The 24,912-nt window shown below is 40.1% G+C and overlaps 1 protein-coding gene and 1 long non-coding RNA gene across 13 annotated transcripts in view; one reads left to right on the top strand and one right to left on the bottom strand.

The window, feature by feature from the left end:
- The window catches only part of LOC122459370, a 95,220-nt gene that overhangs the window by 63,908 nt on the left and 6,400 nt on the right, over positions 1–24,912 (top strand). For 2 of the 3 annotated variants that reach the window (XR_006280011.1, XR_006280012.1), the window contains exons 2-4: positions 15,669–15,720; positions 20,526–20,726; positions 21,430–21,484. This is a non-coding gene — a long non-coding RNA (uncharacterized LOC122459370). Of the gene's footprint in view, positions 1–8,553; positions 8,919–15,668; positions 15,721–20,525; positions 20,727–21,429; positions 21,485–24,912 lie in introns of those variants that run through there. The other variant, XR_006280010.1, reaches the window with a different exon arrangement.
- Positions 3,915–24,912, bottom strand: part of ADGRG6 (adhesion G protein-coupled receptor G6) — a 158,352-nt gene continuing 137,354 nt past the window's right edge. For 8 of the 10 annotated variants that reach the window (XM_038396397.2, XM_043511118.1, XM_043511117.1 and 5 more), the window contains 6 exons: positions 23,925–24,193; positions 22,414–22,528; positions 20,985–21,268; positions 17,114–17,215; positions 13,738–13,890; positions 4,048–7,461 (listed from right to left, as the gene is read on the bottom strand). In XM_038396397.2, coding sequence (XP_038252325.1) covers positions 7,283–7,461; positions 13,738–13,890; positions 17,114–17,215; positions 20,985–21,268; positions 22,414–22,528; positions 23,925–24,193 — 1,102 coding nt within the window. In that variant the 3' untranslated portion in view covers positions 4,048–7,282. Of the gene's footprint in view, positions 7,462–10,335; positions 10,383–13,737; positions 13,891–17,113; positions 17,216–20,984; positions 21,269–22,413; positions 22,529–23,924; positions 24,194–24,912 lie in introns of all 10 variants that reach the window. The other 2 variants (XR_006280009.1, XM_043511119.1) reach the window with 2 other exon arrangements.

The following is a 24,912-nucleotide window of genomic DNA, read 5'->3' as shown; positions in this document are numbered from 1 at the left end:
CACAGCATAAAGCAGAACTCTGGCAAACACTTTAAGCACTGAGGCCTGGATCCTCATGGGGACTTGCATGCTTTGAAAATTACTGGAATCCACAAAGCCCGAGTTAGGCCTACTCTATACTTGTGGTGTTGTGTAGGGTCCATATAGCTACACAGCACACTGCAAGGCAATCTGCCTCCCACCACCTGCTGCTGAAGCCTTTCCTTGCAGTACAGAAAGGCTCTGGCAACAGGGAGACAGCAACCACTACATTGCTAAAAACAGAAGTGGAGATGGGGAGGCACTGCTTGGGCATGTTAAGAGCTGTGTAGTGTGCATACCTAGTGTTCTGGCATGACTTTACTCACCTAAGCAGTGCCACCTCATCTACACTGCTATTTATACCCATGCTGGTATAATGACATTGTGGCTGCTCTTAAGGCTTGTTGCCTATGCCCCCCCAATCCCCGCAAAAATACTGGCCAAGTCAAATGAAAAAGCCCATGTTGGTGGCATAGGAAAAATTGGCTCCCTGGATTAGTTTATGTTGGATGGAAAAAAACTATTTACTTGTTCGCGACTATTCTCGCTTTTCTGACATAGCATTACTTGAAGATACATCTAAACAGGTGATTGTGCATAGCAAATCTGTTTTTGCTACACATTATACCAATGTCTGACAATGAGTCACAGTTTAGAGGATATGAGATTAAGCAGCTTGCAGTGAAATACGGGTTGTGACATGTAACCACTAGTCCTCATTATCTCCAATCCAATGGGCTGTGGAAAAGGGTATCAAAATAATGAAGTACCTACCAAAAAAGTCCGTGGCGTCAGACTCTGATCTATTATTAGCACTATTCAGTTACAGAACAGCACCAATGAAACATGGGTTGTTAGCTGCTGACAATTTGTTCAACAGAAAACAAGATCGCCTGTGTTGCTAGAAAGCTATGTCAGGGTCACTAGGGACTAGTGCATGTATAAAGGGCTAGATAAGGCAAAACAAAAAAACCCAATATGATTTGGGATCCCAGGTGCTGTCATCGCTGCATGCAAACCATGCTGTGCATCTCTATAAAGGAAACAATGGTTGCAAAGAGCAGCGATGATGTGTGATCATAGGTGGTTGTCATCTCAGCTGGACACATACTGCAGAGGAATAGGCTACTCCTCCAGATCATAGAAGGGAAGGGCGCTCAGTGTGCTGGTTTGCCCAAGAGGGTCTCAGACAAGCAAGAACCCCAGTGGGTAGAGACTACAGAGTGCAAGGCCTTGGCACAGTCAGAACAAGTGGATTTGCTGCCTCCTGACACCAGTAGTACTGATGTTCCAGGGGAACCCCATAGGTTCGACTGACAGCATGGGGCATCTTGAAGACTAATTTGAACATTGTTAGCAAGTTTAGGTCTGAGGGTGGTTATAAGTATTTGTGATTGTGTTATATTACTATGGCTTGGAAGGAAAGATGTGGTGGTGGGGACTGTAACTTTAGTGGAATTGCTTCCCAGAGAGTCTGAGTGAGGTACTGTCAAGCTGCTTACACACAGCCACTGGGAACCATCTAGCCATTGGGAACCATCTACAGCATTAAGCAGTTTTCTTGCAAGCATCTTAAGCACTGAATGATCACTACAGTTGTATACCAGTACAAGGGCGTAGCTACTGGATTTGCAAACTATATTGACCAGGTGGCCAAACCCCGACTTGAGGGAGCATAGAAGAATACAGCTCTTCCTACAGGAGTAGGTGTAGTAATGGTCATGAAGTAGCTTCATTGCTGTGCCACAAGCTGGCTGGGAATATTGTCTTCCCATCCCTGTGATAGCCACCCATGCAAAGCCCTCTGCCTTGGTGGAGGCCATTTATTGTAGGAGCCATTTACAGAGGATTAAAATTAAATAGCTATTGATATTTAATAAATAATAAGAAAATGAGGAGAAAAGGCCACAGTACTTCAAGACACTCCAAAATGGCAGACCCCTGCATTTAAACAGAGCACCACTGAAGACAGTGGCCTCCTTATGGGTGCAGGGGGGTCCACCTATACAGAGCAAGATCAGGGCCTAAGGGGGGGATTTGCTGTATGCACATGACCCACCTCTTTCAGTGTCCTCAGTGATAATACATTTGCCCTTCCTCTCTACCTACCATATACATTTGGTTGTTGTGTAGTTCTAGGTGTAATGGAATGCTAAACTGTATAATAGTGTTCAGTCAGAAGGTGGCAATGTGTGTAACATACCGTAAGCCAGTGGTCCCCAACTTCTCAGGGTCCCCCCCTTATCCACGTTACCCCCCCCCCCCGCGGCCATGGAGCTGGGGCTGGGAGCAGAGCCCCAGCTGGGGGCCGAGGCTGGGGGTGGGAGTGGAGCTGCAGCCGGGCCGCAGTGTGGGGGGAGGTGAAGCCGAGGGCCAGAGCAGAGCTGGGGGCAGAATGGGGCTAGGTGGCATTCCCTCCCCACCCCTGTGTGGGCTGGCCTGGGTCCCACCATGCTGTGCCCCCCCAAATGTTCCTTTGCCCCCTCTCAGGGGAGTCAGTCCCAGGGAGTTTGGGACCTCTGTCTTAAGCTCTCAAAAGCCATTCCTTGCAGTGCATTAAAGGATCTTATAGTGAACACATCTAGTGTATTTCCTTGGGAAGGAAGCTCTGCAGCCAGATCACAGAAGCCTGACCCCTGCTAGTAGCAACCCTGCAACCTACCAAGTACAAGGTGTAGATGATACAAGGAGATCTCACTGACTACTTCAAGTTTGTGTTCTCTAAAAAAAAATATCCTGTATCTACCAGTCACTCAAGCCTGAGATGATTTTTTGTTAGTTGGTTGCCATGGAATGATTGTGCTGCTTTTCTTAATTGATAGGCTGTACAAAATGCTGGCAAATGTTTGCAACTGCAAAATTTGTTTTAATTTGCTATAGAGCAGGGGTTCTCAACCTTTTTCTTTCTGAGGCTCCCCCAAACATGCTATTAAAACTCCACAGCCCACGTGTGCCACAATAACTGCTTTTCTGCATATAAAAGCCAGGGCCTGCGTTAAGGGCAAGCAGGGCAATTACCCAAGGCCCCGGGGACATTGTGAAACTAATTTGCTCAGGTTTCTGCTTCCACCCCAAGGAGCAGGGCTTAGGGCCTCACGCTTCAGCCCCATGCAGTGGACTTTCGCTTTCTGCCCTGTGCCCCAGCAGGTCTAACACTGGTCCTGCTTGGTGGCCCCCCAGGAGGCCCCGGACCATTGGTTGAGAACCACTGCTATCGAGCACGGCAAAGACGCAAAGCAGTATTGCTCATGTCATTTTGCTTTATAATAAAACAAATCCCAATAACTATATTTCAGGATGAAAATGATGGTATTCTACTCAATGTTCATGGGAATGGCAAAACACTTTTCTAAAAAATCCTCCTACTTTTTAATATATTGTAAGTGCATTTTCTCTGCTGAGGCTCACATACGGGGTCGTAGGTGAAATACATTTCAGTGGCTTTCTGTGCTCTTTGCAGTTTAACATCAGAACTTTTGCATGTAAGCCATAGCAACTACTCGACTATTTTTATAGTATGATTTTGGTGAAGAGGTATGACAATTGGCTAAAATATTTTGGCAGTGATTAGTCAAAATACTAAACATTATGAGATTTCTAAACCCTGCTAAGATATTGAAGTTATACTTAAGGGCCAAATTCTGCCCCTAGAAACAAATGGAGATGAATAACTAAATGCCTTGGTGTAAATCAAAGTTTAAGATGATCTGTTTATAGTCATGTGAAAATACCACACCAGCATATAGTATAGGATTTCTGCTTTTGTTCCCCTTTCAGTTTGTCAGTATAACTGGGTTGCCACTAAATGAATGACCCAGCATAACTCTTCAATCATGCATTGGATTTGGCATTGAATTAATTGCAACCAGAAAAACTGAATTCTGCAAAATACATTCCCAGCTGAACTGGATTTATTCCCTGGGTTTTGGCTAAGCAAACCCCAGTACACATACTGAATAAGCAGCAGCTTATTTTCCAACATTCCACCAAACAATGTTCTCTCATTGAACTGTAAGAAAGAAAAAGTCATTATTAAAATATTTTAATTCTTTGTAACACTAATAACATGAATATTTATTTGAAAAATATTTCTTTCCACTTTAGTCCATCTTTATATCAGTTACACTAACTTCCACTAACTAATATTTCAAATTACTGTCATTTCCCCCTCGTATTGGTAAAAGATACAACTACAGTAAACTATTTCACAATTTTGGAAAAAGTATGAGAGATTATTCTTTCCCTCTCCTCCTATGATGAATCAGAAACTTAAAATAACAAGGACAGAGATTATGGAGCTAACATATATGTTGACATATTTAACCTCACAAATAAATAAATATATACAAGGGAGGTTGTCACATCAACAACAAAGTAGAGATTTTACATTGCTAAAGTGAGAGCATTCAAGAACATCTGACATAGACAGTTAAGGACTACTACATGGTAGTAAAAAAAGAGCAAATTCTTAATTTAGCAAAAATATTAATTTTTTACATTAATCTGTTGGTTAGGTTACAGCTAGGCTTCAGCCAGGATACTTCTTTTACTTCATATTTTATTGAACGATTGTGTTTCATTAATTCCTCAATGTCCAGAAATATTTTCTTTTCCTTCTCGTCACTGTAGAACATCCTAGACAGGTAGAAATCTCACAGTAAGCTACTATCTGAAAACTATTATCTACTGCAGGAGGCAGGTGGGATGATAATATACAAGTTCTAAAAATGCTCACACATAAATTTTCCCTAAATTCTTTCCCTTGATAAAAGTATTTGACCAAATTCATCCCTAGTATAATTACATTTGAAGTCAATAGGGATGAATTTAGCTTATACAGTCATGTAAGGATTTTGCTCTAATATGAAAAAGGTTTGATCAGGTAATTTGTAGGACCTTTACTTCACAACAGTGTTTTAGGATTGAATGTGATTAAAACATACTTTTCCCCTGGAGTGATCAAGATGTTTATAGTTAAGGATAATATTCCATTTGTGTGAGCATAGAATAAAATGATCTTTATAAACAAGTGGATGCAAAGAGCCCATAAAGGTACAAATCCAAATACCCTGTTACTGAACATCTAATTGCTTCTTAACTGAGAATCAATAGCTGTATGACATCAGACCAGTGGTTTGTGGAAGTGTGATGAACAAAGCTGATCGAAATTTTTAGGTAAAAATAATTTGATGAAAAATGGTCTTTTGGGGAAAATGTTTTTCATTTTTTTAAAAACATTTTTGGAATTTTCATGGAAAAATCCCATTTTCTGGCCAGCTCTATTACTGACATTTCAAATGAAATATGCATTTACAGGTGTTTCACAATTTGGCATGGGTTTCTACCAAGACTGGCTCGAGGCACCAGCAAAGCAAGCATGTGCTTGGGATGGCACATTTCCAGGGGCAGCATTCCGGCCACCCTTTTTTTGGGGGGCATTGCGCTCTCAGAGCTGCACCACTTAGACGGGGCGAGGGTGCTGCGCCCCTGGTTGCAGTGGGAAGGGGAAGCCCTGGCCCTGGGATGCTGAGCTGCCAGGGCCCAGCCGCTACCTGGGGAGGAAAGGCTGAGTCCTGCTAGGGAGCCGGGGCTGCGCTGCCTAATCTGCGCACTGGATGCTGCGCTGCCTTGTGCCACCCCCTATATCGGGGCTTGTCTGCACGCCGGGCGGGGGAGGGGATAAAATCCCTGCAGGTGCTGGGAGAAGGTGACATCACTCCCTCCGCTTCCAGCGCTGCCTGTGAGCTCCAGCCCCACCTGAACTTGGGGCGGCAAAAAACCTAGAGCCGGCCCTGGTTTCTGCATATTTTCAAGACTAGTTGTACACTTTTGATAATAGTGTTAAAAATGGCCATATGGTGCCATGGCTTGGAAAAGTAAAGTATTTTATGTTCTTCTTTGTCTTCTGCACACACTTCTGTGAATAGCACAACGATACAGAACTCAGTTTACGTTGCTTGGTCATTGCATCTCAAACAGTACAGATCTATATTTAGTTTAATCAGCTGATGCCAGTGAAAGCTTGAAGATATGGATGATGCAAGTCCACATGTAGATGCTGAATGCTATTGTGTAATGTAGTGTGACCTTGAGAGCCTTCACAAATTGCTATGTCATGTGACAGAAGTTCTCTTTACACGCAATATGGCCACAATATACAAAATGGACAAGCTTATGTGTGGGCTTACAAGGGATGTGTAATGTATTGTAACTGATACATTTATAGCACTATATGATTTACAAAGTGTGGGATCCTTTGTAATATTTGCTATGAATGTACATGCTAATAACTCCCATTTCACTTGACCAACATGAGCACTCAGCATGGGCTCACACATATCAATGTGGTGGTTACAATGGGAGGTGTTGCTTTTTTGTACATCAGTGAATACTGAAACATATGCCTTTGTGTAAAGTCTGGAATTAGCTTATTTACTGATGCTGCACCAACTGAAACCACACACACTGGTATGGGCTTAAAATTTGGAAGAGGGTTCTCAGTGACTTGCACACCCTTATCACAAGCAAATCTTGGTGGGTATGTATGTGATAAAAAATGCTTTTCTGTGCACACAGATACAATGTGGCCCAGCGTTTACAGACTAGTTTCTGTATGCAATATTTAGATCCAATTTTTTTGTGTGGTTAGCCCTGGAGATTTACTTATTCATTTGGTCAAAATAACCTTTGACACTGAATTTAGGGTTTTCCTCACCTGTGGAAAACACTGTCAGCAATAGACACCTAAACATCAAGAGTTCAGCAAATACAGTCAGGAAAATCCACATTTCTCAGGAAGAAGAGTCCGACTAAGAAAGCTGCATCCAAGAGCTTGTGTGTGCTGTGGGATACTTCTCCTGTTTTTTCTAACAGACCCAAGTCTGGTTCCCATTCAGATCTGACGTTATTGAGAGATGGGCTTATGGAACTTCTTCAGTCTTGCAAATATACACATAGGATCATACCTAAATTAGCTGTCCCAGTATCCTGTTGGCTGGCATACAGCTGATGTTTGAAAACAGTCTTTATTTCATGGTGGGAAAATGTCAGTATCAATACTATGTATGAGAAAATGACTGACTGTCTTAATGGTGAAAAAAACTTTTTCTCAAGAAGAAGCTGTTAAGAGGATGACAATATACCATGGGAAAAATGACTATATCTGGTAATACAATTCTCCCCACTCAGTCTCCAAGTACTCCATTGTTTAGAATCTCCAGGCTGCATGTTGTCTCTGTGGTTTAGAAGTTCAGAAACCCAATCAGAACTTTGTGCTATGGCTGAATGTGTCTGACATCATGATATTTTTATAGAAGTTGTCTGAGTGAGCACTGCAGTATCCCTTGACTTTGTCAATAACCTGACGGACTGGGATGATTGGTGTCTGCTCTCCGTCCACTTGGGCAAATTTTGATGCGGGCTTGTCAACAAAAGTATTGTCTAGGAAGGGGAAAATAAACAGGAACAGGAAATTAGGCCTTTAAAAACAAGATCATTATTTACCAGATTTGTCACCTACAGTCAATCCTCCTCTACATTACTGTAGGTAATTTATTTTTTCAATTATATTGCCCTGCTGATTTTTGATATAGCTATTCAATAGTTTGACATTATACCTTCTATGTTCTTTTCAGTTATACGCTATAGACTAAATTCTACATATTCTAACCTACATATCTGGAATCCTAGCCTCTCTGCTCACTCCTTTCCTGAATCTATTCCCATATCACCCCTTTTGTTTATGCTGCAACTATATCAAGGCACAGTAGGATTCATTAATTTATCTGCTGAAGATGCCAGCTACAGAACTCTCAAATTAAAAAGGTTTTCTGAGTATTACAATATTACAGGATGGGGGTGATGCAAGCATTGCTTTGGTAACATTTGGTAAATAGCGCCCCACCCCACTGAATCAAATAATGAAATAGCTGAAAAATGCTAGTAAAAAGCATGTAATAGTACGATAAAATGGTTTTCAAATAACAGTTAAACAGCTTTCAAATAACACAACAAAAACAAGCACAGAAAGCAGCAGAAGATGATTCCAAATAAAAATAGACAAGGAGATTTTAAAACTTGCCTGATTCTTACAATTGCATCTATTTGACTTCCTAGAACATAGGGAGTACAAGAAGAGCTGAGGAGCTATGTTTGTGGTTTGTGGCACTAAATGGATGTGGAAAACTCGTATGTTTTCATGTTTCATGTGTTCTAAACCAAGAACGAAGCAGGAGATAAAAAGAAAGAAGACAGTTCACTCTTTCCCCCCCACCTCCTTTCACTTTCAAAAATCTACATCCCACTGTGCCTGATGATGTCAGTAACGCTTCTGATGACCACACCATACATTATTATCACTATATGCCCAAGCTGGTTTGAAGGGCATTTTACACAGGGGACACAGGAATATCTGAGTACTCAGCTATAAGGAGAAAGTATTTTGTTTCTGCTGTATGGATCATTGTTCTCCACGTCCCCTGATATTGACTAAGGCTTATTCAAAGAGGAGCTTGAGTATCTCCACAACTGCCATCTTTAGCCCTGTAGCCTTCACTCATATAGCCTCCAGTGTGGTATTTTTCTTCAAAGAAGACAAGCATCCACTTGTGTGGCTAACAGTATTGCAATTCTGAGTCTGACCAGTAGGGAGAGCTCATGTAGTGAGCAATCATTACCTCCTCTTTTTAGACTGTATTTAATGAGTTCCGCAATCTCTTCCAACCTGCTCTTTGGGATCAGAATCTCTCTTTTTAACCCAAGTCTGATACGACCCAACACAAAGTTTGATAGCAAGATGAATGGCTGCATGAAACAATGCTCTCCACTGCTGGCACTTTAGTCAACCAGCTTGATACTGCTTATAGTAAAACCACCTTCAGATAATTCTTCTGTAAAAGGTAATTTTATTTAAATCAGTGTATTTTATTATATTAATATTAGAATGTTTCATATAGAATATTATATAAAATAAATATGCTGCTTACCAATGAAAACAATTAAAATGCAGGTTTCAGAAAAGATTTAACAATGGTACCAAGCTATAGTTCTCAAAGATTTGCAATATGAAATGCTGCTTGAATTGCACGTAAAAGAGAAATGGATTGCACAGAGGAAAATCTAAACAGTTTCATTATGAACAAAAGAACAGGCAGTTTAAGAATGATATTTCTTCAAAGCGGGTGAAAATGGCTAATGAATTACAGCAAATAACTCCTTGTACTACTGAAAATGGCTGGGTATTACATGTTCTTCAATTTCATTTACTCACTAGCCAATAGTTTTACATTTTTAGGTTTTTCTATTTATTTTGTTTAAAATGAGTTTAAAATGAGAATTCTTGTTTCCAGGGAAGACTGTTTCAGTACCCAAAAAATGATTACACACATTCACACAGCATCATTAAACTTAACTCTCATTTTCCAAAACATTTTTTGTACTCTATATACCTATACAAAGCTCTCTGGAGTGAATGGGAGTCTTCTAGTTGAATTAAATGGGCATTGGATCAGACCCTATACATGAAATCTTGGCCCACTGAAGTCAATGCGAGTTTTGCCATTGATATCTGTGGAGTTAGTATTTCAGCATATATGATCTTTCATTGCTTCATGTGGCTGCTTTCTGTCAGTCCCATATCACAGCTGTGCCACATGATTCTGAAAACTCATGAAAAATGGTTTCTTTTGTCGATTCTACTAAACAAATTGTCAACTTGAGTAGTAATACACAACAAAGTTTCCAGGCATATTTGAAAAATACGATCTGTCATTCAGATCTAATTTTGATGTAATTGAAAGATATTTAAAACCAATAGTTAGGAGATTGAATTCTATAATGGCTATAGGCCCAAATAAAGAGACAATTTCTAGAGCCCTGGCATAACCTTTCATACATTCATTCCTTCTAGAAATGTACTGTGATGTATCTAGCAATTCACCACATAACTTTTGACAGTAGGGTGCTTTTTTTGGTCTTTTTGCTTTCAAATACACTTTTTTTGTTTAAAATTAATGTTATTTTTCTTTATCAGGCATCACATGGTGAACATTAATACTGTGACATTGTACATTTTCTAGAAGGGCAATCTTTCAGATACCCCATGCTCCATGCAGAGTATAGACAACCAGAGTTCGAAGCATATTTGCCCTTTGAATTACAGCCAATCAGCTTCAATAACAAAAAGATGAATAGAGAAGCATAAGCAGTATTTCTGATTAGCAATAGTCCTTTTTGTGTCAATTAGGACTTCATGCAAGTGATTCCCCCTCCACCCTGTTGAAATCATGCATTCAACAAAAATGATGCACACTTTACCTGGAATGATCCACCTCTGCTGAGGAAATGCTCTTAGAAGACATTATCTATACCATAAACATATGAATGTCTGGGTCAATTCCAGGGATCAACAACCATGTTAACATCTACCAAGACGTACATTTATTACACTGTATACTAAAAATGTTTATAGATTCACCAAGATACCAATTTGAGTAGATTAGCTGTGCAAAAATCTGAACCAAATGGATAAAAAATAACTTCTGGATTTTTTTTTTATGCCATGAAAACTTGTTTGAGAACCAGTATAGAGATCTGAAAAAACTGGATCCAGCCAAAAGTACTTTACAGTGTCACAGGTAGAAAAAGTGAAATAAAATGTATCTTTCAAATGGTCAAGGGAAAAGGAAATCACTATAATATTAAAAAGAATGCAGAATATTTTGGTGCTTCTATAATGTCCATTAAATTATTGCATTACCATCTATGACGCAATTTAGGAGAGTCCTGAAACTCGTAATTAAATCCATCCCTATCCAGGAAGCACTTAGTCACTTGCTTAGCTTTAAGCATATGATTAAGTGTTTTCCTGCATGAAGACTGCTTTTCTGAATTGGGCCTGAGGGGTTTGATTCATGGCCGGGGTGATGGAGGTGCAATTGCAATATGAGGTGTGCACAGTACAGCTGTGCCTTTGAGGAGTTTCATTCGAAAGGGCATATCGTAATAGCACTACTTAGAGTTTCAATTAAGAGCGAGGTTGTTTTAAATTCCAGCTCCTCCAGTATCCAATGGAGGCTGCTCAGGAAATGTACAGCGTAGGCTCATCTCTTGGGCCTTTGGCCACACCTTCTTCACGGCTAGCCCTTTGTGGAAATAGTGGTGGTGGCAGGTTTGTGTTGCTGTAACTCCCCTTTTAATAGGATTTTTCTACCACCAAGGTCTTGCAGCCCAGGGGCCACTGGCAAAGTACATAAAACTCCATGACTAGTGTAGTTAACTCACAATTAAAAACATATAAGTAGTTACTTGGGCATAAGAAACTAGCTTGAGTAATAAAAACATCCTATAGAAACGTTCACTTATATGGACAACATTCTCGGTTCATTTCAGAACCTCTCATCTGATGTCTCATCTCCCTGCATGCAGAGGCTCTAACTACTTTTAGTGGGGATATACACATGTAGGAAAAACAGAATGTTGAGTCTTGATCTGCAATAAGGTTCTGAGCGGAGAGTTTTGCCTAAGGTTAAAAAATATTTAGTACCTGGTTTGATCATTATTCCAAAAGGATAGTCTCCCAATTTATTTGAAGGTAAAATACATTTGTTTGTTTTTTTATATTTTTGTTCTTCCTCTTTCTACTTACATTTTATTATTTGGAACCTTTTTTGTTTCTCTTAATGCATTAATCCAATGCATTAATTCATTTTCTTTTAAGACTGCACTTTAGAAGTAAAAGTAGTGAAAACGCATGACCAGGCATGCTCTAATTGCTAATGTTCTACAAAGGCCCTAATTTACCAAAGCATTTAAGTATGTATTTAATTTTAATTATGTTTTTATCTTTAAGCACAGGCTTGCTGTGATCCAACAGAAAATAAGTGTTGATATAAAACTGCTGTATAGGACTCTAACGTCTCAGTTGTCATTAGCATAAATGGAATTGTATGGCACCAATACCACAAACTGAACTGAGAACATGCTGTGGATTGAACCACAGAGAAATGTACGTGACTCTATAACATATAAAATTTGACACATTTATAGTATGATCAGCAGGGAACAAGAGAATGTAACCAGGTACCATCTGCTGAGTTGTCATTGCTGTAGTGTCATAATAGCAGCACGCTTACTGAAATAAACCAAACACTATGAAAGCCGACGTGGGGAGGAAACGCCTTTTATATCGTAAAGACAGCTGGAAATAGGGGCGGGGAGCGCTCTGCCCAAGGTGATGGGCTGCATGGCTGGTCAGTGCTAAGCAGTGTGAGCTAATGGGTTTGCCAGTGGCAGTCACAAGTGCTAGGATTTGGTTCTGAAGACTGTGAGTGTTAGAGGCACAAAGCCAGCAGAAAGCCTGGTGTGAGCAGGACCATGAGGGGAAATGGATGGACAGGACTTCTGGGAGTCACAGTTCACTGAACAGGCACATTGGGAGAATTCTGATCAAGGGAATTTCTTTCTGTTGTTTGTTTCCACTGTGTTTAGGGAAACAGGATTTTGTGTAGATTCTTTGTAAACAAATAAGATTACCCCAATAAAATACCTGACTCATAGTATTAACTTCTCGTAATTGAAACAATCCTGCAAGGCCTGGAATACTGGCTAACTGCTCAGATCAAAGAGGCAACATAAACATTTGAAAAACTGGATCTAACCAGTCAGCTATAGTCTACCTGAATGAACCACGTGACAAGGAGAAGGAAAAGCAGGAAGGTAATTCCTGGTACTAAGCCACATCGCCTGTTCAGACTGTGGGCAAAATTCCCCTTTCCAAACCATACAGTGAAACTTGACTCTGATGCTCTGTTCTCCATATTTGTGTAGTGCTTCAACTGATGTCAGTAGGAGATCTACACATGAAAGAGACTGGAGTATCAGAAATGGGACTGGTCTTGTGAATCTGGGAAGTGTATTTAGTATTATAAGAAGTCTGAAAGTTCCTTCTAGTCATTTTATTTAAGCCAAGTCTGCATTTTTGAAATTATTCATAAAGGAGATGATGATTTCAATGAGCGAATCTAACAGATTGTTTTAAAATGTTCCTAGAATAAGTACATGATTATTTTGTGTGAATGGAATATAGAGATATAGATGGTCCTTTTTATTACACACATGACATCTGAACAGCTATGTAGTAACTACCATATGCTATTTGTAAAAGGTGGAAAACAGTGTATATTTTTTAATACAGTATGATCAAACCTCCAAATAACTTCCATTTGTCCCTTTGTCAGTAAATGTAGTACAGTTAAATGGCAGGCAGCTTGTTCCAGTGGACAGTAGCCTGGAGTGGAGCTCAGAAGATAGGGGCTCTATCCCAACTCTGCTTCTAGCCTGCTGTGTGACTGGGAAAATTGCATCACCTCTCTGTGCCTCTGTTTCTGTAACATGGGCTACTATTATCTACCTACCTTTTAAATCATTGGGTAAAAGTGTAAGAGCTATGTAAGAGCTAAGTAGCTTTATTAAATATACTTTTTATATCACAATAAAATTCCAAGATTAGATATTTACTATGGTTGGTGACTCTTGCCTCATGACAGCTCTTACTAAAGAAAAATTTTTTTTTAAAATGCTCAGTTGACTTCAACTCAGTGATATCTTTTATACATGAAGGTAACACAAGTCACTGACATACCTACTGTGCAAAGTAAACATTCACAATTTGAAGCACCATACCAGAAAGATATCTTTGATGTGCTAGAAATTACCCACCTGTATGGCTGTTTCTTTTGAAGTACGTATTTGAAGTGGATTTAGATTTGGATGTCAAGTAGGTTGAGTTGGAACCAATAGAACTGGAGGACAAGGATTTCCCAAGATTGTCTGAGCTTTTCTTTATAATATTAGTTGCTGTCTTGCTCCAGTCTGAAAATGAATAGGCATTTTTTAAAAATCATTCATTTCTATTAGCACTAAACTCCTGCTTCTCTCAAGATTTAATTTCCAAGCATCAGAAGCACTTTTTACATTACTTATAACAAAGTAGTCTGCTCTAGTTCTTCTCTGGTGGCATTTTTTGTTCTCTAGAAAGCAGGACTATTTCAAGATGCTTTACTTTGTTATTAAGGATGACATTAAAGAACAGTAGTTGATATTTCCACTTTCTAGATAGGGTTAAAATTAATTGATGGTCAGAGTTGCCGGAAGATGCTCAACTCCCGATCCGCCCCAGGCCCCTCCTCCACTCCATCCCTTCCCCCAAGCTCCCAACCACCTCTTCCCACCCTGCCCCACCTCTTTCCCCCTCCCCCGAGCATGCCCTGCCCTCACTTGTCCCCCTCTCACTCAAATGTCTCCTGCATGCTGCTGAACAGCAGATTGCGGTAGGCGGGAGGCATGGGGAAGAGAGGGAGGAGCTGACTGAGGGGGCTGCCGGTGGGTGCTGAGCACCCTTATTTTTTTGCTGGAGCACCCATGGCGTTGGTGCCTCTGTTGATGGGGTAGTCAAAATGGCATTGCCAAACTTCTTATAAAATTAACAACAACTATTATTATTTATTTGTATTCTGGTAATGCCAAGAGACCCCAGTAAGGGATTGGGACCCTGTAGTGAGAGTTTTGGGTGCACAAGGAATAAACAATCAGGTACCTACTCTTTTTTTTAATGATTAAAAAGAACAATGCAAAGAAATGTGGTTCACAAGCATAGATAACCAATGGTTTCCATAATTTTAAATCTTAGACTGTGAGTTTTGTAGGACAAGGACTGTGGGGCAGGTCCATCAAGAGTGGAGTGGGAAGAACCAAGGTGACTTTTAGCCAACTTTGCACTCTTGCAATTCTGGATCTGGGTGGCTGGATTCTAATTTACACCTGGCTAGATATTCCAGCAGCAAGAGATTGTTGGGGTCTGAGGTTGCCCTGGCCATACCCTCTGTGCTGAAGGATCCAGGAGAAGGGGTGTATGAGGGCTATTACTATGGCTACTCCAAGCAGGGATTTCCCTTCTAAAGAAGAATCATAAGGGGCTGGACCTACTAGATCTAAGGCTGCTTTGTACTGCTTAATTTGGACCCTGGGTTCTCCTATATATGTGTACAATACCTAACACATTGATATAATAATAATATACATTTGAATGGAATAACTTTAAATGATCTAATTTGCATCTAATTTAGATTGTTGTTAAACTAAGCATTTTTTACAACTGAAACAAACAATCCCTCCCTCAGTCATTCCCTCCCCTCCCCCAAATTATGACAAAAAGTTACTTCATGATTAAATGTTGTTAGAATATTGACATTCCAAACCTCACAATGTATGTTTCAAAATCAGTACATACAGGAGTAAATTTAACAGCTAATTTTACAAAACATATTGCAACACATACCTGCATGTAAGGTATGTTAGTTTCAAATCCTTGTTCCTTTTGTGGTTCTTACTATTATAATTTATTCTTCTGGGAGAAAAGTAATCCACATGAAGAGGGGCCCAAACAAGGCCTATGTACCACTTAAATCTTTAATGCTTAGTTTATGTAAGCAGCAGGATTATATCTTGACTCTTTGCATTAGAGTGAATTTTACTATTTTTGTGATGCTAACCATGACAACATGCAGATTTTTTATCAGATCATGTTCTAAGGTTCATTTAAATCTGATCATGTTTTTAAATCTTATTTGATTTATACTCTACTCTTTCAGCTGCTAATGGTGTCATGTTGACCCTCCCTAACAAACCAGCAGTGAAGAGTTGGTAAGTATAAAAAGTAATTATGCCACATAAAGTACCACCCCTGAAGTCCTTGAATGCTTCAAACTTTTATTGCTATCCTCCCCAAAGGCTGCCAAGAGCAGTGTAAAAATCTGGAAATAATTTGGTCCATCTGCAGTTGCCAGTTCATGATTTACAAGGCATGTGTGTTGGAAACTGAATGCATGAAATAATCTGGATGTCTGATCAGAATTAATGTATCTTTCCTAGTTTGTGTTAACTTTGATTTCATAAGTCAGGATTTCTTAATATGAAATGACAATATAAGATTCATCACAGCTTACAGTGAGAATGCCTCACCTGCTGGCATTAAAGTAATTAGGACAAAATGGTATTACACTAAATTGCTCATGGCCATGCAGTCACACACAATGCCAATTTACACCAGCCAAGGCTCTGACCCTTGGTTTGTGAGTAAGTATCATATGGTCAAAAGTGTAAGCATCCACATTGCTTCAACTCACTTGAAATCTTTAGGTCAGACAGTGGATTTATGGTTTACATAGAAAAAATATTATTTCTGAGAGTATATCAAACTGTGGCATGTTAATGTGACTTCAATGGAGCAATGCTGATTTACACCAGCTGAGGAGTTGGGCCAATATTAGCAACACATTGGGAAGTGGCTTTTGTGCCTGTGGAAGGCCCAGAGCAATAGGTGTTTGCTTTGGGGAGCAGCAGCAGCGAGTTCCCACAAGGGAACCTCATATTCCCTGCCACTTTGAGATCCTGTTTGTAGGAAGGGACATCAATTTCTGGGTGTGCTCAAGCCTCTTTCACTCTGCCCCTGGTAAATCTCTTCTGGCTACTGTGGTTTCTATGGCTATAGTATTGGGGGGTGGGGGAGGATGGGAAGAGCTCGGATGCACACAGGACACATGTGGGGTTGAAAGATCCCTGCCTCAGCAGTTCAGCGTATAGCTCTTGTGAAGCACCTCCAATATTCCCTCCACATTAGTTTGATAGCCCACAGGATCACTTGGCCTGGCACAAGTACCTCATACATAGGGAAAAGGGGCCAGATTTGACCTTCTGAATCCTTATTTAAACAATGAATCACCGTTGCTGTAAAACAAAAGGGACGTCCAAAGCCATGCTCACAGCATTGCAAAATTTACCAGCTGGCTTCTGGAAAACTGGAAAGCTGGAAAACTTCAAGTGAGGACTGGAGACTTTTTTGTGGAGCGCTCTCTGAAGAGTCCCTAGGCAATCATTATTACAGTCATAGGCTAATAATAATTATGTTCCTTACTCTTTCCACATCTGTGGCCTAAATTGTGTTAAATACAAGAGTCCCAAGCAGTGCACCTGGCCTTTTCCAGTCTACTTCTGCATCTCAGAAATGGAGACATGAAATAGGCATGCTTTTTTTTACCTGAGTTGTCTGCCAATCGGAATCTGCCACAGCAGAGATGTCTCCTCCATTGTTTCTGCACATTCTCTTTCATAGCACAGTGGAATACAAATATAAATAAACCTGCAAGCAAATGGATAAATCAGAATTTTATTTGTATAGAATCTTAATGTTGTAAACATTCTGAATACCACTATGAACTGGTCCTCGTCATCAACCTGCATCACTGAGGTGTACAAGGTAAAAGATGCTTGAGTCACTGAATGCTTAGCCATCCTCTAAGTTTTACACAACCATGACTTTCATTGACTTGAAAGAGCATTTTGCGCTCATAAACACTGCAAGATCAAGAGCTCCAAAGCCAAGTATGGCAAATATTCTACTCTGAGGGAGATTTTTCCTGTTTAACTCCTAGTATTCCAGATCTACAGGGCCAATTTTTTAAATACTGGAGACTGGAAGTCTCTGCACCAATAAAGTGCACAAAAAAGATCATCACTATTTGCATAAATATTTACTGAATATGAGTGTGAAAATGGGGAAAATACATTTGTAAATTACTATGGAGGTGCCCACCTAGCCATTTCTGCCTGGTTTGTGCATACACTTGCTGTAAATGTGCCTACAAATGCAGGTGTGCACACTTGTAAGCAGAATTTTTTTTGCATGCAGATCTACAGCCACCAATTTTCAGAATGCAGTACTGTGTTGCTAAGAAGCTTGTAATTTGGGTTAATGGTACAACTGTAATAGTTCCACAGAGATACTCCTGTGCTAATTTTGAAAGCAGAAATAGGAATTATAACATGATCCTGGCCCTTCACGGAATTTTCCATCTCTCTCTGGCTTGGCATGTGGTTGCTTCATTCTCATTAACTGAGGCAGAGCCAAGGCTGAACCTGAGGGCAAAATTCTAATGCCAGATCCCTAAATGATTATATCTGAAAAATGATATAAGTGAGGTCTATTGTGGGCCTAAATGCTTAACTGGTGTTCTTTGGAGATTCGTCTGTTTCCTAATCACGCTTAACTCCGTGTGCTCATGTCTACTGGGTTTTAGAGGGTGGAACAACAAGACAGTTCGGGGTTTGGAAAATATTGTTCTGAATCATTAAAAAAATCGTTGCTAGCAAACATCTCAGTACCTGGGCACTGGTGTACTTTGGCATGTACAATTGGGCATGGACCTGGGTCTCCACCCTAAAACATTGCCCAAACTGAGCTCAGTGAGGACTGAAACCTGCTTGCTTTGTTATCTTCTGGTGATGGTTGAATAAAGAAAAATGTTGCTTGCAAATTATTTGATACTTGACAAAAAAAATAGTAAGAACTAAAATTCAGGAAGTACAAAACCAATTAAAATCCTAACTACTGAGCTTGTGAAGGCCCTACAAATGGAACAATGGCATTTCTACTGATCTTTCTTTATGCAATACTTTCTCACATACTGCAAGTTAAGCTTGGATGTAAGTGCATTGCTGAGTGCATTGGGACCTTAATGCAGAGGTGGGCAGACTATGGCCCACGGGCCACATGCGGCGCACAGGACCCTACTGTCCCGTCCCTGAGCTTCTGGCCTGGGAGGCTAGCCCCCGACCCCTCCCCTGCTGTTTCCCCTCCTTTGCAGCCTCAGCGTGCTGCGCCGCCGGCACAATGCTCTGGGTGGCTGGGCAGCGCAGTTGCAGAGCCGCAGCCTGACCCGGTGCTCCGGGTGGCGCGGCTGTAGTGCCGCCAGCCACTGGTGCTCCAGACAGCACGGTAAAGGGGCAGGGGTGGTTGGATAGAGGGCAAGGGAGTTGGGGGTGGTGGTCGGGGGTGGGGGTGTGGGTAGGGGTCGGAGCGGTCAGAGGGCAGGGAACAGGAGGGTTGGATGGGGCAAGGGTCCCGCGGGGCAGTCAGGAAGAAGGGTGGGGGCTGGATGGGATGGTGGGGGGCAGTCAGGGGCAGGGGTTCTGGGGAGCAGTCAGGGGACAGGGAGCAGGTGGTGGTGGATGGGGTCGGAGTTCTGGGGGGCTGTCAGGGGGCGAGAAGCGATGGGGTCGGATAGGAGGCAGGGGCCAGGCCACACCTGGCTGTTTGGGGAGACACAGCCTCCCCTAACTGGCCCTCCATACAATTTGGGAAACCCGATGTGGCTCTCAGGCCAAAAAGTTTGCCTGCCTCTGCCTTAATGTATCCCTTTGATGGTACCCTAAGCTCACAAGTTAATGGACGTCCCCTACTCCATCTGCAGGAAGTGCTTTTCTGTGTATTTTAATGACTTATCCTGTGCACTATAGGTGACTCGAACAATGGGATTTACAGCAGTTCCCTGGAGAGACTTCCCACAATCTAGTGCATCTTACTATTAGGAAATATTTCCTGATATATATCTTAAATTTTCCATTGCTTAGTTTCACCTCATTACTCCTAGGTGCATGTCTCCAGCCTTAATGATTTTTGTTAATCTTCTCTGAATTTCCTCAGTTTTATTCACTCTTTCTAGTGTGGAGATGCCCAGAAATATAAGTAATATTCTAGTTCCAGACAGGTTGGTGTTTTATACAGGATTATCGTCTCCCTGCTTCATGGTGTAATGCCTCTGTACAGATAGTCTCGGAGTTAAAATGCTGGCATCTTCCACCACCATACTGCATTACAAGCTCATGTTTAATTTGCTATCTGCTTTCATTCCTTGGGTTTCCCTTCCCCTTCCCCATTTCCTTTTTTTCTTTTGCAATTACTGCTTTTAAAGTATGCCTCTCCCACTGAAAAAGATTCCTCAAAGGTTCTGAACTAGGGCTCAGTCCTACAGGACCATTGCACATAAAACCCTACTGAAGGCAATGTGAATTCTGTTCACTGATTCTTGCTGAATCAGACCCTTAACTTATTTTTTTTTCAATCTCATTTTATGTTCTTCCCTATGCTTCCAATCTCTCTAGACTCTGTGTATTATTCATTGATACATTACAGCAAATATTTCTTTATCCTTAATCAGAAGTAAATCATATCAGAATCTGGGGAGAAAAAATATTTAAAACACCAAATATTTCCTTGGGAGGAAAAATATTTAAAACACCAGATTTGGACATTTTGACTCACATTTTACCAATATTATTTTCTTCCCACGAAAGCTTAGTAAATCTCTTACAGCAGTAAATTTGTTTCATCTGTAGCAGATAGAATGAAATCCGCACAGAACAAATGCTTTTCTGTGAAGGAAAGATATTTTGCTTATCTTTGGAAAGATTTATTTTTATCTCCATATTTATTTGTTGGTGGGATGATATGTTCTCTATTAATGACATTCTTATTGATTTTATTTTTGTGGAGCAGAGGATTCTTATGCTGAGTGGTTTATGCACAAATTTGCTTGAATTTAAATTATTTTAAATATCAGTGGAATAATTCTATAATTTATGATGTACAATAACTTGATTACCACTAACAGCATTTTCCACAACTGAAGGATACATTATGCTGGAAAAATAACCCCCCCAGATCTTCAATAAAGGAAAGAGACCTGAACAGAACGTAATCTGCTGTAATCACTAGCGTTACTTTCAACTGTGAGCAATAGCAAAAGCAGGGCTGGTCGACTTGGAGAATTTTGCAAGCATTAATTAATGAAGCCTTACAACATCCATGTGAGGTAGGCCTTCTTGTTTTACAGACTGGAAGTGAGACACAGAGAGAATTAAGAAAAGGAGTACTTGTGGCACCTTAGAGACTAACAAATTTATTTGAGCATAAGAATTAAGTGTCCCATGTTTGCGCAGTGAATTATTACCAAAGACAGATCCTAAGAAACCTGGTTTCGATTCCCCTGGTCAAACCACTAGAAACACTCCCTTGCATAACATCAGCAGCTAAATCCTTGCTTTGTTTACTGAAATTGAATTAATCTTACCTTGCAATGAATTGAATATTGCGAAGAGATACATGAAAGGGAGATTTAAGGGGCCCCAGGCAAAAAAGGCAAAACCCCATGTCATGCCCAACAGGAAGGTCAGGCTGACCATGCTACGAAGATTCCTTAGGACCTCTTCCCGCAGGGTCCGATTGCTTCTTTTCCCATTCCTCCCGCAGATCTGCATCATCACCACCACGAACATGGCTACGTTCATAAGAAACATAATTCCAAAGTAACCAGCACCCGTCACATAAAAGACAACCTTATCCTTGATCCAGCAGCTGTTTTTAAGAACAAAACAAAAAACAGTCATTCTTAGATACTAAAATCTATGCTCCTCTTTAGTTATTAAAACTAATCTACATCTGTCTCCATTGCTGTATAGATAAGATTTCCCCTGTGGAACAACCCAAACCTTTGACCATTTTATTTCTTTATGCAGGGTGAAGCTCCAGGGCATCTGTGAGTAACTAAGGAACACACTAGTATCTTGCCAGGTACCTGAGGGATGTACCTACTGTATATAAAATTCATGTTTACCATACAGATGTAGCCTGTGGGAACTACAGTCCCACCATGCAATGCTCTACCATAATCTGAAGTGGCTTCAGGATCAATATAGAAGATTGTGTATTGGTGTAACGAACTGGCAGCATACACATGCTCACAGCTCTCAGATAGTACTGAAACGGGACCACCAGCATAAAAACTCAGCTCTCTACTACTTGATCTTAAGAAAGGAGCACAGTGGGTGGTCTTTGGGGCTAGCCACTAGACAATTATGATCACAGGCACTGGGCCAGGGATCAGTTGCGCCTATGTTGCTCATTCTTTTAGCTGAAAATGGCTGCCTGAGAGAACTGGAATGCTTAACATGAAGTTTTAATGAGAAGATATAATGGTGGTTTTTTTTTTCAATGTGCTGTTTTATCAGGCAAGACTTGATAATATGATAATATATAGTCAGTGAGAAAATAAGCTTCTCTGAGATTGTTTGGAATGTTTCCATAAAAATGTGGACGACAGAAGTGCTAGGTAGCTTACATTGTGAAAAGGCTGTTTTATTTACAAAGGAAACATGATTGTTGAGCAACCTCTTCCTCCCTTTCCCCCAACCAATCTTTCATTTCCATCAAAAAGTGAAAAATTTAAGATAAAACCAAAGTATTTATTTTTTTTTGTGAAACAGCAAAGCTATGAGTTATTCACTTTCAGCAGCATAGGGATATTTTTTACATGGCTTTTGGTAATATAGGATTGTTTTAGATTTTCTCATAGCAAACAATTTAGAAGATAATGATCACACCTTTTCTTGTTCTTTATCTACAAACTTTGAGACTATTGATGAGTGCCAGTTTGGCCACTCCCAAATTCTTTGCAAAATGCAAACACAGAACTGTAACAGAATTTTTTAAAAATTACTTACAAATCATCTCCTCCTTGCCCTTTAGCATCTCTGCCATATAAATCTTTGCCATAAACACGACTTGCATTTGTATTTGTGCTTGCTAATACAATTGCTACCACTAGAGCAGGTAAACCTGTAATACAAGAGAAAGCTATTGTATTTTTGTTTTCAAAACCCAAAGCATCTGAAACTCCCAGACAAAGCTGCATTATTGATGATCAAAAGAGCTGAAAATGTTTGCTTTACCGTAGAGTATCTTGAGGTAGCCATATAACTCCAGATCTGTCCATGACAAACCACAGCATGGAAGAACAGCATGAAATAAATGATTTCTCACAAATTATATATACGTCAAATCTCCATCTAAGGATCTCAAAGTGCTTTACAAGCATTAACAAATAAAGGGATAAATATTATTATTACACATGGGGAAAGTAAAGTAAAAATGTTCAACCCTGATTACTTAAAGTTAGGCTCCCAAATCCATATATAGGCATGTAACTTAAAACAGTCTGATTTTTAGAGGTGCCGAGTACTAACTAAGTTCTGTTGAAATCAGTGGGAGCTACAAGTGCACAATCCTTTTAAAAACTGGCCCTCTTTTATTCCTTCAGCTACAATGTAAAGCTGTGCAGTTTGTATTTTTACAAAACTCTATATCCTCTTATATCCTCTATCTAGACCCCTACATAAACAGAAGTTCTATATACTTTTTTCTATATAATATAAAGTGAATGTAGTGCCTGAGAAAGGTGCTGGACTGACAGCTATACTGAAGCCCTCTGTCCTCAGAGATACAGCATAAGCAGCATCAGCGTAAGTCTCTATACTGTTTATGTGTCTCATTCCTGTGTTGGAGAAATTACTCCTAAGGGTCAGTTTCACTGACCATTCAATCCTTGTCCTCTCTGCTGAGACTGTCAGCAAGGATGCCAGTCATGAGAGTTATTTTTACTATATGGAACCTGCCAACTAGGAACTGGACTGTGATCACCACACTGTTCATGAGGCTAATGGTTTTGTGTTGCTCTGTATTATTTTGAACACAACAGATGCATTCAGGCAGCATGTTTGGCAGAAGCCAAAGGGCCCTGCTATAAAAAAAAAATGAAGAAAAGCCTTCTTTCAATGAATCTTAGTTATTTTTAAGAAATACATTATACTTGTGGTTGAGGCACTGGACAGAGGCTCAGTAAATCTTGGTTTGATTCCTTTTGACATTTCATTTAACAATTTAGTGAAGTTTACTAAAACAAACAAAAGAGTACAAAACACAAAAAAACCTGGAAAAATTTCATTTCATTTTGGCTTAAACATTTTGTTCAACCTGAAATTCCTGTCCCCCCCCTGCATTTTTCAGTTTTGCCACTGAACCAAAAAAATCAGTTATCAACTCAGCTCTAATGTTTATCGAGTGCCTAGCACAATGGGGTTATAATCTCACTTGGGGCCGCTTGGCACTGCTGGAATGCATAATAATACATAATTTAAATATACACTATCTAAGAAATACATCTTCTCACACATACCCCAGCCAATAATGCAAAATTTCAGTATGTATCGCCGTATGTAGGTGTTGAACACTTTTACTAGAGCAATGTACATGTGGACTGCTTCCAGTCCCATCCAGGTAAAGGTGGCCAGAAGGAAAAAGTGCAAAAGGGCAGCAACAGCTATGCAGAGGCCTTCTATGTTGAATGATGCTATCCAACCATCCAGCAGGAAGACCAGGTTGAGAAAGAGCAAGGCTGTGCTCAAGTTCATTAAGATTTTGGAGGGGTAATCTCTTCGTAACTTTCTAGAGAGACAAAAACAGAGGCATATGTTAAGTAGCCAAAATGTACTGAGATATTTATAGCAGCTGTGGTTACCAATTTACAAAGGAAATAAGGAGCAGTGGTCTCTTCTTGATAAAAAACTGACGTAGCAATAAGGCATGATGGTATGGACTTTAATGGTCTATTGTTGAAATCCTCTGTTGCATTTCTTAGGCAGAAAACCACAGCTATTCCTGATCAATGGCTCATTAACAAATGACCTTAATGTCATTATACTAGGTATCTAATGTATTATGTATAAATATAACCCCCCACCAAGTTACATTTTAAAACATGTGTTTTATGTTTCATTGAATAATGTAGACAAATTGAAGGAAAAAGCTTTAAAAATGTACTATCAACCAAGAGCCAATTTCTGATCTTTTTTAAAAAAAGTTCATTACTTTTTTTAATGGGACATAGTCCACCATAGATTCTCATTCTCTGTAGTTTGTAAAATCCTAATGAATTTAAAAATCAAATGAATTTTCCTTCCAACTACTGAATATTACAGTTCATGTACTGGAAACCTACCCAACAAATTATGTCCTCTTTGGACCATAGCATGATACCACAGGGACTGAGCAGAATGCAGTAATTGGTGGTACACATGGGTACTTTTTAAGAGCTCCACAGAGTGTCCTACTACATAATATCCTCTTTTATGAGCCACCCTGTGCTGTTACATCAGGGTTATTCT

Source organism: Dermochelys coriacea, chromosome 3, assembly GCF_009764565.3.
Source record: "Dermochelys coriacea isolate rDerCor1 chromosome 3, rDerCor1.pri.v4, whole genome shotgun sequence".
In the NCBI taxonomy this organism is placed as follows: domain Eukaryota; kingdom Metazoa; phylum Chordata; order Testudines; family Dermochelyidae; genus Dermochelys; species Dermochelys coriacea.
Note: the sequence above shows the minus strand (reverse complement) of the source record. Positions and strands in the feature narration are given on the sequence as shown.